Source organism: Mirounga angustirostris, unplaced genomic scaffold (assembly GCF_029215605.1).
Source record: "Mirounga angustirostris isolate CCGP_5_RB_7025 unplaced genomic scaffold, mMirAng1.0.hap1 SCAF_8, whole genome shotgun sequence".
NCBI classification, from domain to species: Eukaryota; Metazoa; Chordata; class Mammalia; order Carnivora; family Phocidae; genus Mirounga; species Mirounga angustirostris.
The window spans coordinates 39,444,917-39,469,634 of NW_026991716.1; the positions used below are offsets into that span (position 1 = coordinate 39,444,917).

The 24,718-nt window shown below is 55.7% G+C and overlaps 1 protein-coding gene across 21 annotated transcripts; it reads left to right on the forward strand.

The window, feature by feature from the left end:
• The first annotated feature begins 51 nt into the window (after window positions 1-51).
• Window positions 52-24,703, forward strand: TJAP1 (tight junction associated protein 1). Of its 21 annotated transcripts, none has more exons than XM_045866921.3 (12): window positions 101-133; window positions 636-728; window positions 10,121-10,249; window positions 16,933-17,030; window positions 17,765-17,890; window positions 19,705-19,733; window positions 20,461-20,622; window positions 20,873-20,939; window positions 21,193-21,222; window positions 21,998-22,105; window positions 22,208-22,291; window positions 22,923-24,703. In XM_045866921.3, the coding sequence occupies exons 5-12, from the start codon at window positions 17,792-17,794 to the stop codon at window positions 24,018-24,020; spliced, it is 1,677 nt and encodes a 558-aa protein (XP_045722877.1). In that variant the 5' UTR covers window positions 101-133; window positions 636-728; window positions 10,121-10,249; window positions 16,933-17,030; window positions 17,765-17,791; the 3' UTR covers window positions 24,021-24,703. The 21 variants fall into 21 exon arrangements, with proteins under 21 accessions (XP_045722884.1, XP_045722885.1, XP_045722877.1 ...); XM_064597633.1 differs by lacking the exon at window positions 636-728 and adding an exon at window positions 9,892-10,028; XM_064597627.1 differs by lacking the exons at window positions 101-133; window positions 10,121-10,249; window positions 17,765-17,890; window positions 19,705-19,733 and adding exons at window positions 317-469; window positions 3,429-3,548; window positions 9,165-9,254; window positions 9,892-10,028.
• Window positions 24,704-24,718: the final 15 nt, after the last annotated feature.

The following is a 24,718-nucleotide window of genomic DNA, read 5'->3' on the forward strand; positions in this document are numbered from 1 at the left end:
CCGAAACCACGCCCCTAGCCACGCCCCCGATGACGCGCGGCGCCCGGTGCGTGGGGATTCCCGCGGCCGTGGCCACTACCCGGCCTGCCCCGCGGCAAGATGGCGGCGTGAAGGCAGCGGGCAGCGGCAGAAAGTTTGTTGTGGGATTGGAGTAGTCGGCCGGGAGGCTAGAGTTGGGGGGGATCGTGGGGACACTTTCGCGGAGTAGGGGCGGAGGAGGGACTAGCTCCGGGGTTAAGAAGAAGAAATGGGATGTTGGAAGGTTGGAGGTGGGGGAAAAAAAGAGGGAGATGGGGCGGAGGGGAGGGGGCCTAGGATCCAGCGGCGGCCCTGGGGGAGGGGTCCATGGCGGGGGGAGCACAAGTAGGTTTGCAGGCCCTGGAAAAGCAGTCACAAATTGGAGAGGAATTTCTAAACCGAGAGTAAAGAAGCCTGGAGCTTGTGGCCGAGCCCCGACTGTACTAGGCCGGTAGGAAAGAGGTCTTTCCCATGGAGGAGGATAGTGGGGAGGGGGGCGGAGAGACCTGGAGGATGCTGGGCAGGTTTGGTATGGAGGAAACTAAAGCGTCAGATGACCCTTCTGCAGACTTAGATCAGCCTTTCCAGAGTTCCTATAGCATCTGCCCCAATTTCAGCTGAAGACTCAGGGGCCCCAGGGACTGGAAGAAATCACAGTACCTGCTTGGAAAGAAGAGGTAGCGACTTGCCCGAGCTCAACCCCAGAGCGGGTAAGGTGGCCTCCAATGACAGGCTGGCATGCTCCCTGCAAGCAGGATGCATGGGCTCAGAGTGATACCGAGAAACATTTAATCTGAAAAGGGCTCTCTTCTATAGCTGTTGCCCTTTGCCTGTGGTCTGTAAGTTAGTGTTCTGTTCAGATTGCACACAGCTTTTTGAGAATTGGGTGTAGCATTGAGCCTTGTGTGCCGTCACCTGTAAAAGTGAACACAGCCAAGGGCCTAGAGATGAGGCTGGAAGTGCTTTAACACATCCCTGTCACAAGCAGTTTCCTACATGCTCACTGTATCTTTTTTGGTCTCCCCATCACATCTTCAGTTTGGCATCCTACCTGAAGTAGAGATTTGTGGGTGACAGATGGGGGGAGTCATGAGAAAAAGTCTGCATTCTGTCCCCAACTCCTGAATTCACTCTTGCAGCAGGTCTCCTTCTTTTGAGCTTTCTTTTGGTAAGAAAGGCTCATTAGTGTTTCTTTGGGGTTGTGGATTTGGTGGGTAGGTGGGGTCAGTGGAGGAGGAAAAGCAGGTTGAGGTTAGGGAGAAGAAACCCAGATCAGTTTATGGTAAGGGGTTGACTTGACTGGTGTAAGGCTCTGAGAATATTTATTGTATCACTCTCTGTCTCTGAGATCCCTGATATTTGAGAACTGCTTTACAGTCTGGATCAGTGTGGTGATGGGAGGACAGGGTGGTACACCTTTTCTAATAGCTTTCTTCTCTTCCTTTGTATTCTCGCCGTCCAACCACATTTTTTTTTTTTTTTTTTTTTTTTTATTCATGAGAGACAGAGCGAGAGAGAAAGGCAGAGGGAGAAGCAGGCTCCCCTCTGAGCAGGGAGCCCGATGCGGGACTCGATCCAGGGACTCCAGGATCATGACCTGAGCCGAAGGCAGACGCTTAACCATCTGAGCCACCCAGGCGCCCTCCCCGTCCAACCACATTAAAAAATAATAATAGGGCGCCTGGGTGGCTCAGTTGGTTAAGCGACTGCCTTCGGCTCAGGTCATGATCCTGGAGTCCCGGGATCGAGTCCCACATCGGGCTCCCTGCTCGGCAGGGAGCCTGCTTCTGCCTCTGACCCTCCCCCCTCTCATGTGCTCTCTCTCTCTCTCATTCTCTCTGTCTCAAAAAAAAAAAAAAAAAATCTTTATAAAAAATAATAATAATACTCAGTTTCACTAACCAAACTCGGCATGGCTTAAGAGATAGTGGATTTGGGGTTAGAGAAAAGGAAAGGGGTTTGGAGCCACAAAGTGCAGCGCATACGGTCCTCACTGCCTTTGATGCCCTGTGGTTATGCGCAAGCCAGATTTGGGGGCAGGCTTTTTACAGAAGCTTGTTTCATGACTGGCCTCTACTCCATGATTGGATTGGGAGGTCTAGTTTGATCTAGGACTCCTCACAACCATCTCCTGCTCCCTGACTGCGCCCCTCCCCAAAGGCTTGTTATAGACCAACCCAAATCACTGTTACTAGGCCAGCTTCAATACCTTCAGGTATCAGAAAAACTGATGTTATTTAGTTATGACTCTAGAAGGTTGGGAGCTTTCTCTTCCTGAGGACAATTTGTGGATGCCTCCTTAGAGTTGTGATCAGCAAGGGCAGTGTGGGGAGCACACATAGGGGTTAAGAGCGCTGATTCTGGAGCCAGAATTCCTAGTTCAAATTCTGGCTTTGCTATTTGTAGCTCTGTGACCTTTAGAAATTGTATAGCTCTCTTTGCCTCAGCTTTCTCATCACTCAAACGGAGATGGTAAGAGTACCCATCTCATAAGGTTGTTGTGAGGGTTAAATAAATTAATACATTGATGTATTTAGAACAGTGACTGACACTCCATACATAATTGGTGTTACTGTGCTGGTCAGATCTCAGCACCGACTTCTTCATGACTGAACCTGGTGTCTCTCTGTGGAGGCCCTGTACTGGTTTGAGCTTCTGTCTTGATGTTAGAGAGATAGGCGCAGCTTTTGAATAGTATAGATTTTGCATGTAGTGAGAACATCTTCGTTAAACTGTTTAAACTGATGTTAAAATGCCCATGATTTCCTGTTTGAAGTTGTGAGGTTTTAGAGTTATCTTTGTAGTTGAGCTATAACAATAGTAGTGCTTATTGAGCACATTCTGTGTCTGGCACTGTTGTAAGTGCTTTAAATGTATTAACTAATTTAAATTTTTAAAAAGATTTCATTTATTTATTTGACAGAGAGATAGCGAGAGCAGGAACACAAGCAGGGGGAGTGGGAGAGGGAGAAGCAGGCTTCCTGCCGAGCAGGGAGACCAATGCGGGGCTCGATCCCAGGACCCTGGGATCATGACCTGAGCTGAAGGCAAACGCTTAACAACTGAGCCACCCAGGCGCCCCAATTTCATTTTTATAACAACCCTACAAGCAAATACTTCCATTGTCCCCATTTTATAGATGAGTAAATAGAGGTACAGAGTGGTTAATTTGTTCAAGGTCACCCAGCTAGTAAGGGGCAGAGCTGAGATTTGAACTCAGACTATCTGGCTTCAGCAATTGAGCTTCCTTTTTTTTTTGATTTGGTATGAAATTAACTCTTTATTGAATATGCCTAGTGGCAATTTGTATCTCTTGTTTGTCATGATGGTTAGATTGTAGTAAACTTTTTTGATTTATTTAAAAACTGTTTTAGAAGCTGAGCTCTTCATCACAGCTCTCTCCTTCTCAGATATAAAAACTGGTGCAGGGACTGTGGGAGGGAGCCCACTGCCCTGTTAGCCAAATCTGGACTCTCTCTTCATGATTCAGCTTGGTGACTGCCCTTTGGAAAACCTTGGACCTGGGTTGGGTGAGTGGACTGACATGAAGATCCACCCTTAGCATACATTAAGGGTGTGTGTGTGTATTAATGTAGATATAAATAAAAGGCTCATTTCTGACTTTGATTACTGACAGGAACAGCTGAAGTAGCCATAGTGTTAAATTCTTAGACAATCTGGATGTCATCTTTGTTTTAAAAATAGCAGGTGGCAAACTACACAAAAAACCCACAATAGGTGGCATTTTAAGCAGTGCCGGCCCTCCAGCTTGAGGGGAAAGTGGAAGACAGATGTGCTTCTGCGGAAGCTCCTGTGGAAGCTCCTGTGGTCTATCAAGGAAGGTCGTGGCTCGGCGCTTGCCAGTCTCTTTCTCTTTAGCCAAGCCGGAGGCCCACATGCAGGCTTGGGGCAGAGGTGTGCCCATGGTTTGATTGACTGGCTTTCCTTTGCCCTGCACTTAAGAATCACTCTTCCCCTCCTTCTGAGTCACGTCCTGTCTATTTAACACGCCCTCAGGGCCCATCTTTTTCTTTAGTAAATGACTCTCTACCTTGCCATCAGAGTAGGCACGGGCCTGATGTCTGAGCAGATTTCGGAGGAATAGGGGGCTCAGGACTTAGGACTCTTTCTGGGAATTCCGAGCCAGCCCTTGAATGACCTTTTTCTACTTGTGGCATGTGAGATTTTGAAAGTTAGTATCTGTCAGTGTCTGTTCCCCTCCGCCATTAACTGAGGAGCCATATGTTGTCAGGATAATGTACTTTATCTCGATTTGTGCTGCAGTCAGCATGCTGAAACGTGTCATCTCCATAAAGTACACCTTTGTGTTTTGGTAGAAGTCCTTAGACTTTCTGGATTCAGGTCTCCTTTTAGCAGATGATTGAACTGCAGGCTGAGGCTGATAGATTTGGATCTGGTTCTCTGCCTTTACTGTTCTGGTTTTGTTGTTCACAAAGTCCATTTCTTCTCTTTTTTTTTTTTTTTTTTTTAAGATTTATTTATTTATTTGACAGAGAAAGACACAGCGAGAGAGGGAACACAAACGGGGAGTGGGAGAGGGAGAAGCAGACTCCCTGCCGAGCAGGGAGCCCGATGCGGGACTCGATCCCGGGACTCCAGGATCATGACCTGAGCCGAAGGCAGTCGCTTAACCAACTGAGCCACCCAGGCGCCCTCACAAAGTCCATTTCTTCTCTTAACACACCTTATTCAAGTGTAATCTTTGCATCTAATCCCTTCACCTTTTCCTCAGCGCCATATTCTGAGAGCCAGGGACCTCTGGGTAAACCCGGCCTTCGTCTCTCACCTGGATTCAGCCTCTTCTTTTTTTTTTTTAAGATTTTATTTATTTGACATAGAGTGAGAGAGAGAGAGAGAGAGAGCACAAGCGGGGGAAGGGTCAGAAGGAGAGGGAGAAGTAGACTCCCCTGCTGAGCAGGGAGCCCAAAGTGGGGCTTGATCCCAGGACCTCCGGCAGCCGGAGGCAGCTGCCCAACCAACTGAGCCACCCAGGTGCCCCACAGATTAACAGCTCTGTGAGCTTATTCTCTGTAGCTTCTGGGCCTTTGCACTTGCCAGCCCTGCTGTTTGGAATGCGCTGCCCCCTCCACCCTTTACCTACCTCTTTGTCCTTTATTTATTTATTTTAGAGATTTTATTTTTAAGTAGTCTCTACACCCAGTGTGGGGCTCGAACTACAACCCCAAGATCAAGAGTCGCATGCTCTACCGACTGAGCCACTCAGGAGCCCCCCCCAACCTCTTTGTCCTTTGGTCTCAGCTTAAATGTCTCTTAATTTGGGGTCCCCACTCCTTTTGTGCCTTTCCTCTGTGCTTCTGTGTTAAGACTTAGGCTGCGTTGTAATTGTCTATTTACTTGTCTGACTTTCCCGTGACTGTAAGTGCACTGATAACAGGGACCATGTCTTAATCATTATTGTATTCTACCCTTTAGGATAGTGCAAGGCACTGAATAGGCACTTTATGATGCGGTGGGGCATATAGAATGCATGAAATGTGGTGGGGAATCTCTCCCCATTTCAGTCTGACTTACGAGCTGCTGTGAGAATTGTCTTCCAATGAGCAGCCTCAGTTCTGGCATTTACAATGTTTTATGGTGATTTCTCTGTTTACTTGCTGGCCTCTTTCACTGAGCTGACCCTCTGTAGAGGAGAGACCCTCCCTGACCATGGGATGAGGTGGGGGGCGGATGGGGAGTAGGGAGTGGGGTGAGCGGGGTGATAGAGTCTGATTTTGGAGCAAGGCTGACCTGGTTGAATCTTGATTCTGCGACTTACCAGCTGTGTGACTCTGGACAAATTGCTTAGCTAGTAGGACTTTTGGTCTTGTCGCCTGTACAATGAGGGTGACATTATCTTTTTTGTAGGAGTATCGAGCATTAGAGATAATGAGTTCATGGTGTGTAGCAGGCCACCTGTCATGTGAAGGATACTCAGTTAATATTTGCTTAGTAAATGAGTGCCATTCTGGAAAACACAATGAATAAGAAAAAGGCTTTGTTTTATTCAAGCTAGAATAAGCCTTTTGATCTCTGCCAGGTAGCCAGGAGCCTTTTTGAGGTGGGAGTAAAATTGGAAGAGTCTCTTTATAATGAAGCAATATAAAAGCTGAGACTAGGGACATCGTCAATGAGTAGCCTGTGCAAAATAGTTGATATTTCTCCCCATCTTTTGTGTTGTAATGACTCCTTTGATGGATCCCCTTTACGTGAGGTTGGCGGTGACCTTGGTGGCTATAGGTGGGGGTAGGTAAGTGGTAGATTTGTAATGTAGTTCAGGCTGTGGATGACTGGATGGGGTGTTTAAGGATTCATGTTCCCTGGTGTTTTATGGATTGAGAAATATTGGGTGAAGCTGATAGAACACATCTAGGCATTCAGGAAGCTGGACTTCTTGGCCCTAGTTTTCTTAGGGTTTTGATCTTGTGTCACGGAACAGGGCTTAACTCAGATGCTCCCCAGAAATAGGGCTGGTAGCTGGGAGTTCACTGTCCCTTCTTTGCCTTTTTGTTTTTAGTGTAGTTTATGGGGGTAGTTCTTAGGGCACCAGTTCCCAACAAACACCCGAGGAATGTGTCTCCAGAAGTCTAGACCTCTTAATTGTATAATGCCAGGTGTGTTCCAGTTTGAGTTTATAGTCCAGATGAGGAAGATAGGTTTGAGTTTTTTGGAGGGCAGCCTTCTCGTCTGGTCCTTGAACCCCTGCCCCAGCCAGCTGCCTCTCCTCTGGGCTCTCAAAGCATGTACCAAACTGTATTTGCAAGTGGCTGTTAACCTGTCTCTCTCCCACTCGGGGCAAGATCTTTTAACTCGGGAAGCTTCTTAGAGGCCCTCCGTGGTAGGTGCTGAGCAGTCCTGGTTACTGTGTGGCCCAAACCGGTCCTTCCTTCTTGAAACGAAAGCAGGTCGGACCTATCCTCTGAACTCTTAGGAAGCAAGGTCCTGCGTAAACAAAAGGTGAGAGAATTAGCAATAGCATTACTAGTTATTGTCTAGAGTTGAGTTAATGTGGTTCAGTGATCTTCCAGGTGCTTGGCTTCAGCTGTTTCCCTTTTTAGCCTTCTTATGTTCTAGGAACACATCCCTACGCCAGCAGTAGAGGTTAAAAGCAGAGGTGAAGCACACACCGGTATATTTTCTTGCTAACCACCATCTTCCAACAAGTCTGACTGCTGGTATCCTCTTTGTTACTCATTAAGTTCCTGTGAGTGCCCCATAACCTGCTTGCTTTTCTGGCCATATTGCTCATTGTCTGGGTGCGCTCCCCGCTCACAGCCAGGACCCACGACAACGTTGTTAATGCTTACACGAGTCAAAAGGACGAGACAAGTAGCTGAAAGTGACATGATGGGGTTTTCCCTGGGCTCTACCCCTTGCCCCTCAGTGTGGGAGTGCACGGAGCAGTGTGGCATATCTTTGCCAATGGCGTCTTGGCAGGGCTGGTTAGCTGCTTCGTATGTTCAGCCGATTTGAGAGATGGGGTGAGGCCAGCAGGACGGGGTTGGGCTGTGTACATTTAGGCTTCAGAGGGGCTGAGTCTCCTGCACTGGCCGTGAGTGTGAGAGTGGGACCTCTCGTTAGTTACTATCTCGTAAGTGCCAGCTGTCTGCGAGGTGACCTTTAGAAGCTGGAAAGGACACGGCCCCCCATTTGTGAAGAGCTCTGCTTTCCCAGTGAACTGTGGGGGGATCTCCCTGAGGGCGGGGCCGGGAAGTCAGTCTAGACTGTGCTGGCCTCGCCGTGCGCCTCACTCAGCTAACAGTAGCATAGAACGCTGGGTTTATCATTTGGGGTACTGAACAGGTCTCTGCACCTTCCCAGGTAAGCCTGCGCGGACTTCAGTCTCAGAAGCCTTGGAGGGCCTTTACATCAGGGCAGAATCGTCAGGGCTTTCCTGTGGCTCCCTAGAGGAGGCTGCTTTCCATGCTCTGCCCTGGGATTGGAAACAGAGTTCTATCCCAGTTCTGTCTGTGGTCTTGGGCAAGCCACTGGTCTTCTCTGTCCCTTCAGAATGGGAGAACTCCACCTGTTCTGTGGGCCTCACTGGGCCACAAGAATCAAAGGACATACAATGGAAGGCAAGTGCTTCCAGGATGGTAAAGCACAGTGCACACGGAGGGGTTTTGTCCGTTTGTCCAGGAATGCTGTTTTCATCATAAGCATAATATGTGTCCTTGCATAAAATACCAGCCATACAGAAACATACGCAAAAGAAAAAGTGAAAAGACCCCCCCCTCCTTTCTTCCCCCACTGCTCCAGTCTAAGCCCCTTTCCTAGAGACAGGGAACTATCCTGTTTCCTTCTAATCACTTTTGTGTGCTTCTAGACATTCCTCATGTATCTCTTGTGCTAAAAACACAACTCAGTTGTAGTCCATGCTGTTCTTCAGCTTGCTCTCTTCACCTAACACTTTCCCTGGGGTCAGGCAGCCCCTTTGGGGGCCTCCTTCCCAGCTCAGGGGCTTCCTCTGGGGCTGGGTCCTTGGGAGGGACGGAGAATCTTTACTAGGGTTCTCGCCATACCAGGCCTGCTGGTTATCTCTGAGGGGTGGTTTTTTATGCTGCGATGAAGTCGTCTGGCAGGAGTTCCCTGAGTGGGAATTGGGATGGTTCTCAACATGGCGTGGGCACCACCCCTTCCACCTCATAGGCGTTTCTCCCCGCTGCGCTTCTGGGCTCTGCGGCTGGGAAGAGAATAAACTCACCTGATTTCTCAACCTCTGCTTCAGCGCACAGACAGTCCCTGGTTTCTGAAATCCGCCTGGATTTACCTAGGTTACTTGCTGCTCTGTGTTTTGAAAGCAAACCAGACCTGGCTGGTGTTTTTCGGTTTTATTTGGGGGCGAGGATTCTAAAGGGAGCCTGTCAATGGCCATGAATTCTTAGCAGTCTAGGGAAGAGGTCAGAGCCTATAGGAAGAGTTGTTCTCTCTTCTCGGTGGTCATCTCCCCCTCTGGGGTCAGGCCTTGGCCTTTTGGGCTCTGGGGCTGTTGTCAGAGTACTACGGGGAACCCTGGGATTAGGCAGTTGGGAATGATAAACCTAGGTTTGGGAGGTGGACCAGGCCCCCATGTGGTGCCAGGGTGGTCGCTGTTCTCCCTCCACCCTGAGTCGTCATTTCATCCACAGGGCTTTCCAGACAGAAGAGGAATCCTTCTGGTTTTTCCTTGCCAACATGGTGCCCTCTCAGCACAAGCAGTACTTGCTGCTATATTTGCTGTAGGTCTCCTCTCCTGCCGCTCCAGGGGTCACATCTTGTGGGGTTTCTGGGACTCCACCACTGCGGCTCCATTTGTCTTGAGATCTCTAAGCCACAGGGGGTCACTTCCCCTAGGGTGGTTCTGGAGGCTTTGGGAGAGATGTTTTCTGCTGTTCCCTCTCTGGGCACTGCTCGTTCTGAGCGGGTGGCATGGTCACTGCTGGGTGCGTGAGGAGCCTGGCTGCAGCATGGCCTTTATCCTTGCTCTCTGGGCTCCTCTGGGGCAGCTCCCTGGGAAGTGCCATCCCCCTGGCCTGTCAGAAACTGAAAGGTGGCACCGTGCCACCCCTTCCCACGGCTGGCCCACCTCTGGGCCAGGTCACACACTGCCCCATTGTATGGTGCCTGCGATGCGCTTCTTGTCGCGGCCTCTGATCCCCGCGCCAGTCCTCTCCTGGCCCCTTGCCTCGGAGCCTGGGGGAGGTGGCGGGGTGGGCTCTGCTCGCTCAGGCCCGGGGTGGGTGGCCGCGGCAGCTGTGGCCGGCTTTGTTCTGACAACCCTGCTTTCGGAGCTGTGGCGCGGCCTGGCAGCGGTGTCCAGGGAGAAGGCAAGGCAGGGGAGCGGCCCTCTGGCAGCTGTGCCCCCTTCCACCACAGCTCCCCTCTCTGCGCTGACCAACCAGAGGGCCCTGTCACCTGGGGCCAGCCAGCTGGACTCACTGGTTGGCGGGGGGCGTGCTGCCCTTCCGCCTGGCCTGATCTGTGGATGGGAGAAGGCCCCCGAGGGTCTAGTGGTAAGTCTGGAGGAGCTTCCCCTGTCAGAAGAGCCCAGTGTGTACCCTCAGGCATCTTGCAGCTTGGCATTCCTTCTGCTCTCTCTTTGCAGCTCCAGAGTCGGGCTGCTCTCAACCAAGCTGTCTGTTTATATGGAGTGCCTGGAGGGCGTCTGCCATGAGTCTGTCGCTAACCGTGCTAACCAGGAGAGCTGGCTGGTTGGGCAGAAGACACTAACCCTGTGAGTCTGACCTGGGCCAGCTAACCTGCCCTGGGGGCACCGCCAGCAGTGCCTCTTGTCACCCCCCCACCCTCCCCAGCCAGCCTGGCTGCCTCCTCCCCTTAGCTTACCTCATGCCTCCTCTGTTCTCTTGCCCTCACTGCTGTCTCTCCATCTTCCCAGCCTCCTTGCTGTGGTGTATGTGTGTGTGTGTGTGTGTGCGGGGGGGGATATGTGTCTTCTCTAAGGCTGAGAGAGGGGGATTTCCTATGCACAGACGCCTGCCCATCTGCCAGCCTGCTGCTGGCTTCTGCCGACCCCAAGCTCCCCTCAGTCAGTACCGTACTGCCTAGCTCTCCCTTGAAACGATTGGTTAGTTTCTGTTCAATCTGCTCTCAGCATTATGGAATTTGAGACTTATCTTGCAGTGACCATGCTCTGTTTCACACCTCAGAGACAGATGCAGCCAGAGTGGGAGGGGAGTTTTCTTCTTGACTGGATAGTTGCTTCCCTTTGTCAAGTGGGGAAGACTGAATGGTGTCCCCATTATTCTCACCCCAGGATAATCATTTAGGATCAACTGCAAGGTTCTCCTTAAGGTTGGTGGGGGGGATTGAGGAAAACCGTGGCCTGGTTGTGGGAAACTCCCTGGGCAGAGAGTGAAGCTGAAAGGTAGAGTCTGGAACCAGGTACTCACCTGAGATGTAGCTCATGGCACCCATTGCTCTGGTAGGTGGAGTGGGTGGAGTTTGGCCCCCCACTGCCTTCCATGGGTGGAGCTTCAGGTGGACTTTAACCGAGAAGAGCTGGAAGGGCACCTCTGCCAGGGCAGGCGGGCCCTAGCTTTGGACTGCACAGTGGGCCTGGGAGAGGCCTTGGCCTCAGACTGGGAGACTGGTGAACAGCCTGCCTTAGAGAAGCTCCCGCCAGACTCCCTTCTTCCAGGGTTGGAAAGGAGAAGGGGGCTCTGGGGATAGCAGGAAGGCCGATTGCTCGGGGCTCCCTGGTGTTCTGCGCAGGAAGCTCCTTAGACAGCCTCTCTGGCTCCAGCCTCTGGAGTCCGTGCAGTACTGCCTAGGCTGGGGGGGGGACTTGGGATCCGAAGGTCCTCTGGGTGGGCTGTTTCCCTTGGGCCAGGAGGGAGAAGCAGGGAGCTTCCTGCTAGTATGGGGTGTGAGAGGGTGTAAGGGCTGCCTGGATGTGTAGGGACCCTGAGTCGGGAGTAGCAAGCTGGAGGGGCGCCTGGTGGCTGGGCTCTGACCAGGAAAACAAGAGGGGCCTGCAGCGGCCCTTACCTTGCCTTTCCTTAGGCGATGGCATGGGGACTGTCAAGTGCTGGTTGATCTTGGGGACTTTTGTCCCTCTCTTTATTTAGTGGAGGTTCCTTGGATCATCATCAATAGTTGTCTTCAGTCCCTTTGTTCCTGTCAGGTGTTTGCTTGAGTGAGAGGCCAGCTGGATAGACTTGAGGTATTTGCTCAGGTGGGAGCCAGCTGAGCTCTCGAAGGTCCCCAGCACTAGTTTGGAGTCCTCAGGCTTACTCTGAGGCAGAATAATTCCCACCCACTTTTTAAAAACCTGTCAGTCGGTACCGCTTAGAGCAGGCAGGGGGCCAGGTCGGGGCCGCAGGCAGCTTGGCCCAAGAGGGTGAGGTTGTACTTGCCCAGAGGGGTGGCAGGCATGGCCGCTGGAGGGGCAGCAGGACTGGTCTGGGCACAGCCTGGCATCTCCCAGCCTAGTCATCGGCCCAGAGCAGAGCCTGCCCAGGCCCCACCCCATGCTCTGCTGGCTGCTTGCCTGCCACGCGCCCAGGATTGCTGAGGGCTTTGCTCATGTACCTCAGGAACAGCTGCGTGCCGGAAACTGGGGGTTGGCAGCAAGCAGGAGGGGCACCCGGGGGGGGGCGATGTGGGGGAGGGCTGAACCCAGCCAGCTTTGGTCGGGTGGGCTCGCCGTGCTGGGGGAGGGGGGCTGTATTAATGGTGGTTGGGGGGGGCTCCTTGCAGGCAATCTCCAGGGCCTCTGCTGGGTCGCCTGGCTACAGGGCTGGCCCTTGCAGGGTGATGGTTCGTGTTTCTTGGGCCTCAGTTGGATGCAGACCCTGAATTTCAGAGTCTTGAGAGGCAGCCAGGCTTGTATGGCAGGAGCGTGCCCTGCCCCCGAAGGCGCAGCTTCCTCCAGGCCCGCGGAGTTCAGGCTCTCTATCCAGGGCTTACAGCCGAGGATGATTCCCACAGAGGAGGCACTAGGTCCTGTGTGACCAGACATTCACATTTTAGCCATTGATGAGCGGCTTTAGGAAGGGCCTATGTTTATTTTTGTTACTTATTTGTGTCGTGCTGGGTTCCACAGGGGAATTAAGGCAGCATAAAACACAGCTGGAGTGTTCTGGAAAAGGGCCGGTTTCCTTTCATTCTTAAAGTGGTAGTGATTGCTAATTGAGTGATTTTGTTTGACTTTCTTCAGGTAAATTAGGAAGCGCTTTAATGATTTTTGTGGTGATGTGTGGCCCCTCCCTGATGGTCCCTCACTTGCTTGAATCGGTGAAGGCTGTGAGAAGAAAGGCATATCAGTAGGTTCGGAAATGGTCTGAGCCCAGATAAACTGTTGGGGCCATAATTTCTTACAGAGTGTGGGTGATGTGGGGAGCAGGGGAGGCAGCCGGGCTCCCTAGGGTAAGGCAGGGGAACTGGGGCGGGTGGAGTGAGGTCGTGGAGCAGGACTTGGGCAGCTGGAGACCTCCGTGGGGGCAGACTGAAGTGTGAAAAGCCACGGAGCCACACCCATTTTGGTTTCACTCCTGTCTCCTTCCGTAGGGGCAAGGCTGGAGGCTCGGACCTCCCTTCTCCTGAACCTTTGACTTTGCCCTGGGCAGACCCACAGAAAAGATGGCAGAAGGAAGTGAGAGGGCGCCCTGAGCTCTTGGGCTTGAACCTTCTTGCTGACACCTACTGTGGGTGTCTGCAGAGAGTGGGAGTGAGGATATATGGTTTGGGGAAAATCTGAATTCTGAAGGTTTCTCCTTACCCTGCTCCATCTCTAGCAGTGGTGAGCCCTGACCATGGTGGCAGCCCCGGGTCACATCCGGGCACTTACCCACAAAAGGGAGCAGGTGTGAGTCCCATCTCCTGGGTAAAAGGGATGCTTGGCAAATTTTTTTGTCCTTTGATTAAAGGTTTCTGCCCAGTCAACGTCCGGCGCACATTTTTCCTTATATCTGCCTCTGACTACACTCTGTGCTCAGCTGTTCAGTGGGTTCACAGTGCAGGTTTGCTGTGCGTGCTGAGTCCCATTTCTAATGAAAGTAGACTTTGTTCTCTGGAGGCAGCTAATCGTGCCCCATGGGCTGTAATCAGGGAGAAGGTATTTAATACAGGGCAGGCGGCAACAGGCGGCCTGCACTGACTGGCAGATTGCAACATGGCAATTAGGAAGCTCTCACCCCCCTCTTCGCCCCAGCAGAGCCCGAGGAGGCTCTCCTCTGAACGGAGTTTGAGTGAGTGAAGAATGAATGCTATGCAGAGGAGGAACGGGGAGGCGGTGCTCGGGGGGGGCGGGGGCCTTGAGGAGAGCCCCTTTCCCTTTGCTTTTCCTTCTCCAGGCTGCTCTGCGTGTCTCCCTCAGGCACTGCTGACCTGGGTCAGCCAGAGGTTTTCACCTAAGCCTCAGCCTTTCTCCCCATGCACAGCTGTCGTAGTGCAGACCCAGCGGGTGATCTGGTAGCCCCACATCCCGAGTCCTCTGCCCCAAGTTCCTTGGAGCTCAGGTAGTTTGGGGTGAGGGGTGGGAGTGGGATTCTTCTTGGTCAATTTTTAGACCTTCCAAAAGACCATTTTCTTGGAGGTGTCCTGGAGCCAGCTCAGCAGCCAGAGGCCAAGAGACCCCAAAGGCCGCTTGCTTGCTTATCCTGGCCCGTATCCCATTCTGAGTTAGCCAGCTGCTTTCCCTGGGGACTTCTTCTTGACAAGGGTTTGGGAGCCCTCCTTGGGCTGAAACCACTCCAAGGCAACATGGGAGTCTTTGGGTGAAAGAGACGTGGCCAGTAGAGGCCGCACCTGGTGCTTGGGTCTTGCCGGTGGGACTGCTCTGCTGTCTTGCAGCTCACCTTTTAGCTTCTCCTGGCTGTGGGCCTGGTGTCTAGCTGCTTCTCGCTTTGTTCTCCAGTGTCCCTGGCATGGCTCTCCCTCCAGGGTCTGTCCTGCCTTGCTGTGCTTCCAGTCAAGGACAGTGGCCTGTCAGGCCCATTGCATTCCTGTTCAGTGCTGGAATTGTCTCCCTGCTCTTCCCCCCCGCCCCCCGCCCCCGTGGGCTGGATCTGGGGCACTTAGCGCATCTCAGGAGTTGGAGCTAGGGCCCCAACGTGTACTGGTGTTTATGGATGTGGGGCAGGGAGTGAGAGTGAGACGGACTCTCCCTCCTGGGCTTGTGCTGGGGACACTGCAGGCTCTTTTGCCGACTGTTTCCCTAGTGGGCCTTGCCTTCTGTTTCCTCGGTTGGGAGTGGCTCCCTTCTTGTGGCTCTGATGTGTATGGAAAGAGTAGGCTCTGGCCAGGATAGATAACTGCCTGCCCTTGCTGGCACCATTCATCCCGGAGCGTCGTGTTTGCAGTACTCCCCCATCTCCCTGCTATAGCCACTTCCACACTGTCCCTCAGCAAGCCAGGTTATCTGGCCAGGAAAGCCCTGGGATTATGTGGTGTGAGGCCAGGGAGTAGAGACTTGCCATCAGGGTGAGGCAGGATCTGTGACAAGTAGAGCTAGGGCTGCGGGGCATGGAGTGAAGGCCACTCTCCTTCAGGGAGGATCCCCAGGTACCTGAGCGTGCCTGTGTGCTCCTTGCATGCCCGCCTGCCATCCATTCAAGTGTCCTGGTACCTAGAGGCCAGAGTGGGTATTAGCAAGAATAGGGCTAAGGAAGAAAAGAGGCTGAGAATCGAGGGGGTCCGAAGCATGGCCTGCAGGGAGAAGGGGACTGCTCAGCTGATGGGGGGTACAGATGGGAAAGGGAGCAGGCCCAACTCTGGAGCTCCCCCGCCCCGGATTTTGTAGAGGTTCTTGGCTTCCTGTATCTCTTATTCCACGTCTCTGGCTGTCGCCTTTTCTAACTCATGTACCCCGCACTTAACACCCTCAGACTATCAGCACCCAGCTATGCAGGCTGGCTTGGAACTTTCTGGGCCTCTCCCCCAGGCCATAGGAGCTCACACCCTGCGGCCCGCAGGAGGGGTAGCCCCGGGGAACCTGCGGGGGTGACTTGTTTGCTCCCCCACACCCCAGGAATGTGCTGTCCTTTTGGGCCCGCCCGGATTCCTGTGCAAGGAGTCAGCTCGACACAGCACACTGCTTGTGCCCTGTGGGGACATGTCCGCCTCACCATCAAAGGGGTGGAGGTTGGCGGCTCGTGCCTGCTGCCATGCCCCAGCTCCCCCCAGAACCCCAACCAGAGACCAGGCTGCCCAGACAGAGGAGGGAGGCCACTCCTGCTTGCCCACCCTCCCTACCCCTTCACCGTTCTTCCTGCCCCAGGCTCTGTTGGAATGTGACAGGAGTTGCGGCCAGGGCATGTCCCGGCAGCAGGAACACATGCTTTAGCCCGCAAGGCTTCCCTCAGCCCCCAGCTCTGTTTAGGAGGATAGCGGCGGGAAGATTGCTTATGCCCGAAGCCACCTAAGGTTACTGCCTCCACTGGTCCCTGTGGTGGTTACTGCCCCCGTGCTGCGGCCCGGCTCATTACAGGAGGGCGCAGAGCCCGGCAGGCCCAGAACCCGCCGGGGGCCTCACAGGTCACTCAGTCTGGTCCCCTGTGTGTGGAAGAGAGACCAGTGAGGGACTGAGCCGGGGCCACGCGGGGTGTCAGAAGCAGCACAGCCTGGAGCCCAGTGTCTCAGCTCCCCAGGCTTGGGCCTTCTGCACCAGAGTTTCTCAGCCTGGGTGCTGTCAACATTGTGTGCTGATAATTCTTCATCGTGGGGCGCTGTCCTGTGTGTGGCAGGATGTTCAGCAGCACCCCTGGCCTCTCCCCACTAGATGCCACTAGCTCTCCCCTCTGTTGTGACAGCCCTTCACACGTGGCCAGGGATCTGGGAGGGGGCAAGTGAGAGAGATGGGGGACCCCAAAATCACCCTCGCTGAGATTGCTCAATCATTGCTCTAACTGCTGCTTTTTCAGATTTTTCTCTCCTGTGCCTACCCTTCTTCATTGCAAAGTCTGTGTAAAACCGTTACATGCGGAAGTAGTCTTTGGGCTTCTGGAAACATTGCTAGGAACTTTTCCCAGCAGCTTCTCAGTCTCTACTAGGCTTTTTCCTGGTGTTCTCTTCTGCAAGCCGTGTTCCCCAGATCTCTTAGTTTCCAGACTCTGAGAGGCCTGGGAGATGAACAGGACAGATGTGGGGTAGGATAGGGACAGGACAGGACCAGACCTATTCCAGAATCAGGCATGTGGTAAGCTGAGGCCATGAGCACATACAAGACGTGCATGTGTGTCGTCTGGGCCTGTGACCGCCGCTTTCATGGAGAAAGGAGCCCCGTGCTTCTGGTCCTCTCCTGCCTCCGCTGCTTTCCCCAGATTCCCTGGGCCGTAGCTTTTCTGCCTGGCTCTCCCTGGGGGGCTTCCCAGTCCTGGACTGGGTAGGCCGGCTGAGGGCACTGAGAGACCCGCAGCTGACACCTGGTTTCCACTTTCTTTCCTTCTCCGGTTTCAGGAGCTGTTGGCTAGAGGAAGTGGAGGGGCCACGGGATGCGGAGAGCCGAGGGCTAACTGTGGGACAGCGGAACAGAGAGAGCTGCCGACAGTCAGACGGTATGTCCCTGGGGGGCCTGCACCCCTCCTTGGCCCCCTTCCGGAGAGCCTGGTGGGCCAGGGGGCAGGCAGGTGGCCCCTCGTGGTGGGGGCTGGTGAAAAGAGAGTGGTGGAGGCCAGAGAGGCTTGGCCTTCAGGACTCTCAAGCTGGGAGGACCCCCCCCAAGGTGCCTGGGTTGGGGAGCATCTTCAAACCCTTACTTTCTGGTTACTGGGGGTGTTTTTGTTTGTTTGCTTTCTGGGGTTTTTCTGAGCTCACACATATGGAACGTCTCCTAAGTACCAGGTAACTGTGGTTAGTGGCTTATGTAATCTTCACAACAGGTCTATGAAATTGGTGCTCTCCTCATCCCCAGTGTAGAGTTAAGGAGACTGATGCAGAGGGAACAATTTTTCCCTCTGAGGCACTTTTGTAAGCCCACAGAGGTGAACAGTGGGCTGCTCTTAGATACCTTGTCCCACTCCTAGGCTGTAGTCCACTCTTCTGGTGCCCAAGCTGTGGGCCCTGCCTTTCCCACCCATCTGGTCGCATTGGGCCCTTGTCCCCTCCAGCACTTCCCTGACCCATGGTCACTGATAGACCAGAGTCCAGGTTTCTAATGACCCCAGCAATGGCCCAGGCCTGTCTGTGTGCCTGGTGGCTCCTACATATGTCCCTTTTACTGGCCTTTTTCCCTCAGTCCAGGGGCCTCTTGCCCACTCTCTGAGCCTCCTCCTCCCTGGCTTCCCCACAGCAGGTTGAGGAGCCCTCACCTCCCAGAATGACCAGTGCGGCACCTGCTAAGAAACCGTACCGTAAGGCACCCCCTGAGCACCGGGAGTTGCGGCTGGAGGTTCCAGGATCCCGGCCGGAGCAGGAGGTCAGAAGACTTATACTCCTACCCTGGCTGGCAGTTGCACGCCCCTGAGGCTGGGTGTCTGACTGACGTCTCCCACCTGAGGGCACTTCTGGGCCCCTGAGTGGGGGTGTGAGTGTGGCTTTGCTGATTTACGCTTGGGGGCTCCTAGCTGCAGCCCTGCTGGTGGGGGCAGTGGAGGCTTACAGGACGGCTGTGAGCACATGTCCCCACGTCAGGGAACCCCAGAGTCTTTATGGCTCAACGGAAATGCTCCCAGGCAGTATTGTTTTTCCTGCAAGAGGCAGCCCACCAGACTGAGGGTCCTCACACGCGGGAGGCTGGGACTGTGTGGAGGAGGTGGTGCTCCGGCTTCTTCCCACCAGACCAGCTGTTCTTTGCTGTCCCCGGAAGTCCGGCCCTTCCTCCAGCTTTGCCTGGTCTGGCTAACATTTGTGAAGGACACACTCCCCGCCAGCAGCTGTGTTAGGTTCTTAGGAGGCCTTCTTTGGGCCACTGTGAAACAGTCTCCAAACTGGCTGTCCTCCCTCATTCGGTTTCCTCTCAGGAGGACATGAGTGTTGCAGTCAATTCACCTGGCTGCTTGTCCCCACCCTGTTGCCGTGCATAGAGCACGTTTACAGAACTCAGGAGAGCCTCCGGACCCGCTGAGCATCAGGTGTACCATGGTCCGCTCTGGTCCAATTCAGGGCAGGGATGCCGGGACTTGCCCGTTTTCAGTTCAGGGAACATACAGTGAGAAGGCCAGGTATTGTGCTAGGTGCCATCCTGTGGGCATTCCCTTGGTTTTGTAGATGAGGACACTAAGGCTCAGCAAGGTTAGTACAAGCAGAGTGTGGTAGAATGGGATAAAATCCCGGGGTCCTCGGCTCTGAAGCCCATGGGTCGGGCCACCCACCTCATTTTCCGGCCTGTGATCGGCATTCTGAAGCAGTCGGCTCCATTTGGAGTGGGCCCCTTGACGTTTCCCTGCTCTGTGGCTGGCTGAGCTCTGGCTCTTGGGCTGTGACCAGCGTGGGGGCTTCGGGAGAATGGGGCAGGAGGCTCCAAGCAGGACAAGGGTAAGACATGTCACTCCTCTCAGTCAGGACTAGACCAGAGGCTCGCTCTTTTCTTTTTTTTTTTTTAAGAGATTTTATTTATTCATTTGAGAGAGAGAATGAGAGACAGAGCACATGAGAGGGGGGAGGGTCAGAGGGAGAAGCAGACTCCCTGCCGAGCAGGGAGCCCGATGCGGGACTCGATCCCGGGACTCCAGGATCATGACCTGAGCCGAAGGCAGTCGCTTAACCGACTGAGCCACCCAGGCACCCCCAGAGGCTCTTTCACCCATGTTCTTGTTCCTTCTGAGCCCCTGGAAGGACCTGATTCTGCCCCATCTTCCTCCAGGGGCCAGGAGGGCTTTGTCAGAGCTCAGAACCCTACTGTAGCTCACTTGGCTTCTTCACTTCTCTGGAAGGTCTCTGCCATGCCTGCAGGGCTCACTAGGAGCCCAGGGAACAGCTGGGAGGCTCTCTTTATCCCTGGGAAATGCAGCGTGGGTACCAGGACTCATTTGCAACTTGCTCTAGAATTACGAGAGGGGTTGGAAGTGGTGTGGGTAAGGGTGAATGTTGGAAGGGGTTCTCGAACCTTCTGGTTGGCATGGGAGAGAGTGATCTAGGCTTGTCCAGATTGCCTCCATCTAACAGGGCCCACTTCTGTGAGATTGTTTGGGCTTCAGAAATAGCCCTTTCCAGGGCTCTTTGGGGGGTGGGCAAGCAGTGTGGGCCAGTGGTCTAGGGCTGAGCCTCAAGCTTCCATTCTTTTGTGCCCAGGAACCCCTGACTGATGCGGACAGGATGAAGTGAGTATCTGCTGCCCGAGAGCCTGCCCTGCCTTGCCTCAGCACTTCCCTCTTAGCTCCAGGGAAGGCTGTTGGTACCGCCGGGGCTTTTCATTGGATTAGGTAGAAGTAAAGGTTGGGTGGGGTATTTAGGGACTCTGGGAGGAGGCTCGATGTGGATGTTCCTTCTGGAAAGAGTTTTTGTTCCATGGGCTCCAAGAGAACCTGGAACCGAGGAGGTGGGTGCTCGGAGGGGCCTGCTCTTGCCAAGGAGCCCTTCCCCAGCTCCTGGTCCTCCTGTACCAGCTGCCTCCCTGCAGCCCTTTCTGTCAGCCCCGTCAGGCCTTTGGAAAGGAGGTCAGTGCCGGGCTGGGTTTCTAAGAGACTAATCATGGAGCAGCCTGATTGCGCGGTGGGGTAACTGGAGCTGGAGGGTGTGGTGGCCGGCTGGCTTAGGCTGTAACCAGAGACAGATGGGGGAGTCTTACCCCCCACGCCAGTTCTGTCTTCTCATTCTCAGTGGCCCCCGCACTGCCCCCAAGCCGGGCTGTGTTCCCAGGGCCAGCAGGCATATGGAGTATGCTGCCCCAGACTCAGACTCCTTCTCAGGGAGTCCCTTGCCCCGCCCCGCGCTGCCTTTGCTCATGTCATACCTACTCCTTCAAGCTTCTTGAGCCCAGCCTGGGGTTCCAGGGCTGGCCCATCTTAACGTGGATGCCCCTCTGTCCTTGACCCCTCCCCCCGCCAGGCTCTTGCAGCAGGAGAATGAGGAGCTCCGTCGGCGCCTGGCCTCGGCCACCAGGCGCACCGAGGCCCTGGAGCGTGAGCTGGAGATCGGGCAGGACTGCTTGGAGCTGGAGCTGGGCCAGAGCCGCGAGGAGCTGGACAAGTTTAAGGACAAGTTCCGCAGGTGTGGGAACGAGGGGCCAGGCATCCATGCACGCATACACACGCGCGCGCACACACACACACACACACACCCCGCCTGCCCTATTCATTGGAGGTTAGCGGGATGAGGCCTCAGAGATCATCTGATTCTGATGGGGAAACCGAAGCCCTGGGAGGAGAATGACCTCCCCCACATCCCATATCAGGGAGGGGCTGAGGAGGGCCTGAGGAGCAGATCTTGACCCAGGGGTCGGCCTTGTGTTCCTCCACAGGCTTCAGAACAGCTACACGGCTTCTCAGAGGACCAACCAGGAGCTGGAGGACAAGCTGCACACGCTGGTAATCTCTCCGGGCCGGGGGGTGGGGCATGGGGGCACTTTGGCTGGCACTGTGCTCACAGCATAGCAGGGGGCTGGGACTTGCCTGGGGAGTGCCACTGTGCCCTGGGGCTTGGGACGGGGGCGGGACAGTGGCGGGCAGGGGACCGCAGTGTGTGCTGTGCGAGTCGGGACTGTGTTAGTGCTCACACTGTTTCTCTTCTCTCCCGTCTTCCCCTCACGCTGCCGCCGCCGCCGCCGCCCTCTCCTGGCAGGCCTCTCTTAGCCACAACTGGATCTTTGCAGTTGCGTCTGAGTTTGTGTGTTTCCTCCCTTGCCCTGGCCTCCTCCTCAGCTGAGATCTGGGGTTGCTGGGGCCCCGGCCCTTTGCCTCTGCCCCCTGCTTTCCTCCTCCTTACGTGAGGCCCGCTCGGTACAGTGCCTCCCTCCTGGGGGACAGCTGCGGAGCCGGCTCTTGGCTCGGGCAGAGGTTCTGGTTGATGTCACCACTGAACACTCACGGCTTCTCGGCTGTGGTGGCAACAAGCCCAAGCCATTTGGCCGGGGGCGGGGGGGGCGGCGGGGAGCGGGGTGAAGGGGCGCCAGTCCCTGAACTGAAGATCAGAGGGCTGCTGCTGAGCCCGCTGCTCCCTCCTGGCTCAACTAGATAATCTCACAGGCGCCCCCAGCTGCCACCCAGCCCCATCCCTCCTCCCTCTTCCTAGCCTGAGCCTGGAAAGCGCTCCACGCGTAGGCTTTGGCCCCTGGGTTTGCACACTTACTGCTTCTCAGTTCAGGCTGCCTGACCTGCTGTGTAGAGCCCCTTGATGGACGGCTCTCGTACAGCCTCTGTCTGGGGCCCCGGTGGCAGCAGGTCTTGTTCAGAAAGCCCCCACCCCACAGCCAGCCCGGAGAACAGGAGAGGTGGCTGGTCTCCTTCTGTCTGTCCATCGTCTGTCTATTCCGTCCGCCTTGGCTGCCCCGGCACCTGTGGCTTCCTGTGTCTCTGGGCTGGGAGGAGGCGAAGGGGAGGAAGGCCGGCGGGGGCGGGGCGAGGCTCACGTGAGTTTTGTGCCTCAGATCAAGAAGGCTGAGATGGATAGGAAGACGCTGGACTGGGAGATCGTGGAGCTGACCAATAAGCTGCTGGACGCCAAGAACACCATCAACAAGCTGGAGGAACTCAACGTACGTGCGCCACGGGGCCCCTCCCGCCTGCGGCTGCCTCGGCCCGGCGCAGCCCCGCTGCCTGGAGCGCGGCTGCCCAGTGACCCCCGCCTGTGTCTGCAGGAGCGGTACCGGCTGGACTGCAACCTGGCTGTGCAGCTCCTCCAGTGCAACAAGTCCCACTTCCGCAGCCACAAGCTCGCCGATGTGAGCCCAACGGCGTCCCCTTAGGACTCCTCTCGCTCGGGGTTTGATACCTCACTCTGCCCTGCCTCCACTCCCCCTTTCTGCTTTGCCTTCCCCTCGCCTGCATGTCTCCTCTCAAGTCAGTCAGCTCTGCCGCTGGTCGGTGTGCGTGCGCTGTCGGGGCCATCGCTAGGGCGGTATTTCTGGAACAGAGACAGGGAGGCGCCCCATTTCGGGGTCCCGTGCCGGAAGGTGGGGGTGGCCATCAGCTGTAAGCCTATCGAGAGGGGATTAGGCCCAACTGACCGCCTTCCCCCAGGAGGCAAACTCTGGGCCCGAGGCTGCTGGCCGTACCCGCCCTCAGACTTCCGTCTGGTTTGGGCCGAAGCCGCAGCTGAGGTGGGGGGAGGGGGCATTTGAGGGGGCGTTTGAGAGCCCTAAGGGCTCTGGGACCCGATGCTGGGTATGTTGCTCAGACTCTTCAAGTCGGTTCGCCCCTGCCGAGCGTCAGAGGGTCTGTGAAATGAGGCTGTCCCCCGGCCTGGTGGGAGACCCGCGTGGTGCTGCCCGGGCGGGTGCGGGGGCCATTGTTTCTGCTCTGAGGCTGGGAGCCTTCATGTCTCTCTTCCCTTCTCCCGCTCTTTTGCCCCAGCTGCCCTGTGAGCTCCAGGACATGGTCCGGAAACACCTGCACAGTGGTCAAGAAGCTGCCGGCCCGGGCCCCGCCCCTAGCCTGGCCCCGGGGGCCGTGGTGCCCACGTCGGTCATTGCCCGAGTGTTAGAGAAGCCGGAGTCTCTGCTGCTCAATTCGGCGCAGTCGGGCAGTGCCGGGCGCCCCTTGGCTGAGGATGTCTTTGTGCACGTGGACATGAGTGGGGGTGGCCCGGGTGACCCAGCCAGTCCCCCGGCCCCTGGCAGCCCCCCGCCGCAACCCAATGGAGAATGCCGCTCTCTGGGCACTGCTGGGGCCTCCCCAGAGGAGGAGGTGCCCCTGCCAGCCTTCGAGAAGCTGAGCCCCTACCCCACCCCGTCCCCACCACACGCGCTGTATCCCGGCCGCAAGGTAATAGAGTTCTCTGAGGATAAGGTGCGAATCCCCCGCAACAGCCCCCTGCCCAACTGCACTTACGCTACCCGCCAGGCCATTTCCTTGAGCCTGGTGGAGGAGGGCGTGGAACGGGCCCGCCCCAGCCCAGTGCCCAGCAGCCCCGCCTCGGCCCAGGCCTCGCCCCGCCACGAGCCCAGCCCTGTCCCCCCGGCACGCAGCGCCCCAGCCAGCTCTGCCGGCTCGGAGGAGGACCTGCTCGCCAGCTGGCAGCGGGCCTTTGTGGACCGCACCCCGCCCCCGGCCGCTGTGACCCAGCGCACAGCCTTTGGACGCGATGCACTCCCTGACCTGCAGCGCCATTTTGCTCTGAGCCCCACTGACAGAGATGAGGAGGTTCTGGCACCTTCTTCCCCACCTGGTGAGAGTGGGCTTTTGCTGCCCACGGAAGCTGACTGTGGCCCTCCCAGGGAGGAGGAGGAAGAGCTGAACCTGCCCGTCAGCCCTGAGGAAGAACGCCGGAGTCTGCTGCCCGGTGATAACGGCACAGAGGAGGGGCCTGTCGCTTCCCACGCCGAGGGCAGGGCCTGGGCACTCCCCAGCTCCAGCCGCCCCCAGCGCAGCCCCAAGAGGATGGGGGTGCACCACCTGCACCGCAAGGACAGCCTGACCCAGGCCCAGGAGCAGGGCAACCTGCTCAACTAGGGCCCCCGCTTGCCTTCCTGCCACCGCTGCCCTGGGACCGCGGGAGGCCCCCCGCCCCCGGAGCCCTCCTCCCTCAGGCCGGCTCAGCTCTGCTCCTTGTGCGGGGCAGGGGCAGGGGCAGGGGCAGGGCCGGCCACACCGGGCCTTTTAGCTGCATTGACTATGACTGGCACCAGCTTGCCTCGTAGTTTTTCCCTTTTTTCTTGGAATATGTACTCCCCAAAGGCAACCTGCAGCTGGGGCTCAAGACCCTTCTTCCGGTCAGCCCAAATTGGGCTGTTCTGGGGCGCTGAAGGATCTGTTACATCAGTGTTCATCCTCCATCTCCCTTTCATACCCCAAATTGTTTTCTTGTTTGTTTTCTGGGGGGCGGGGGGGCGTCGTTGGGATTATTAACCTCTAATTTCTGTTTTCCGCCTGCTTTCCTCCCCTCAAGTCCTCTGCACGAGCTGTTGCCTTCAAGGGGCCCTTGGGGGATGGGCGAGAGGACTCACTCAGGGCTCGCCTCTGCTGTGTCCATCCTCCCTCTGGAAGGGAGGAGAGGGAGGGATTCAGGGGCCTCAAGCTGGGCTCTAGGTGAGGCCTGGCCCCCTCCCAACCTTGGCTCTAGACTGTTACTCCCAGCTTTGGGAAGTTTTCACATCGATGACTATTTTAAAATTAAAATTATTTTACTGATACGGCCTAATTTGTCTATT

Coding starts and splice junctions, on each gene's coding strand:
- TJAP1 (XM_064597627.1), top strand. CDS start 3,500: ATGATTCAGCTTGGTGACTGCCCTTTGGAAAACCTTGGACCTGGGTTG. Junction 10,029..16,932: donor AGGCCCCCGAGGGTCTAGTG/GTAAGTCTGGAG, acceptor CTCCGGTTTCAG/GAGCTGTTGGCTAGAGGAAG. Junction 22,106..22,207: donor ACAAGCTGGAGGAACTCAAC/GTACGTGCGCCA, acceptor CTGTGTCTGCAG/GAGCGGTACCGGCTGGACTG.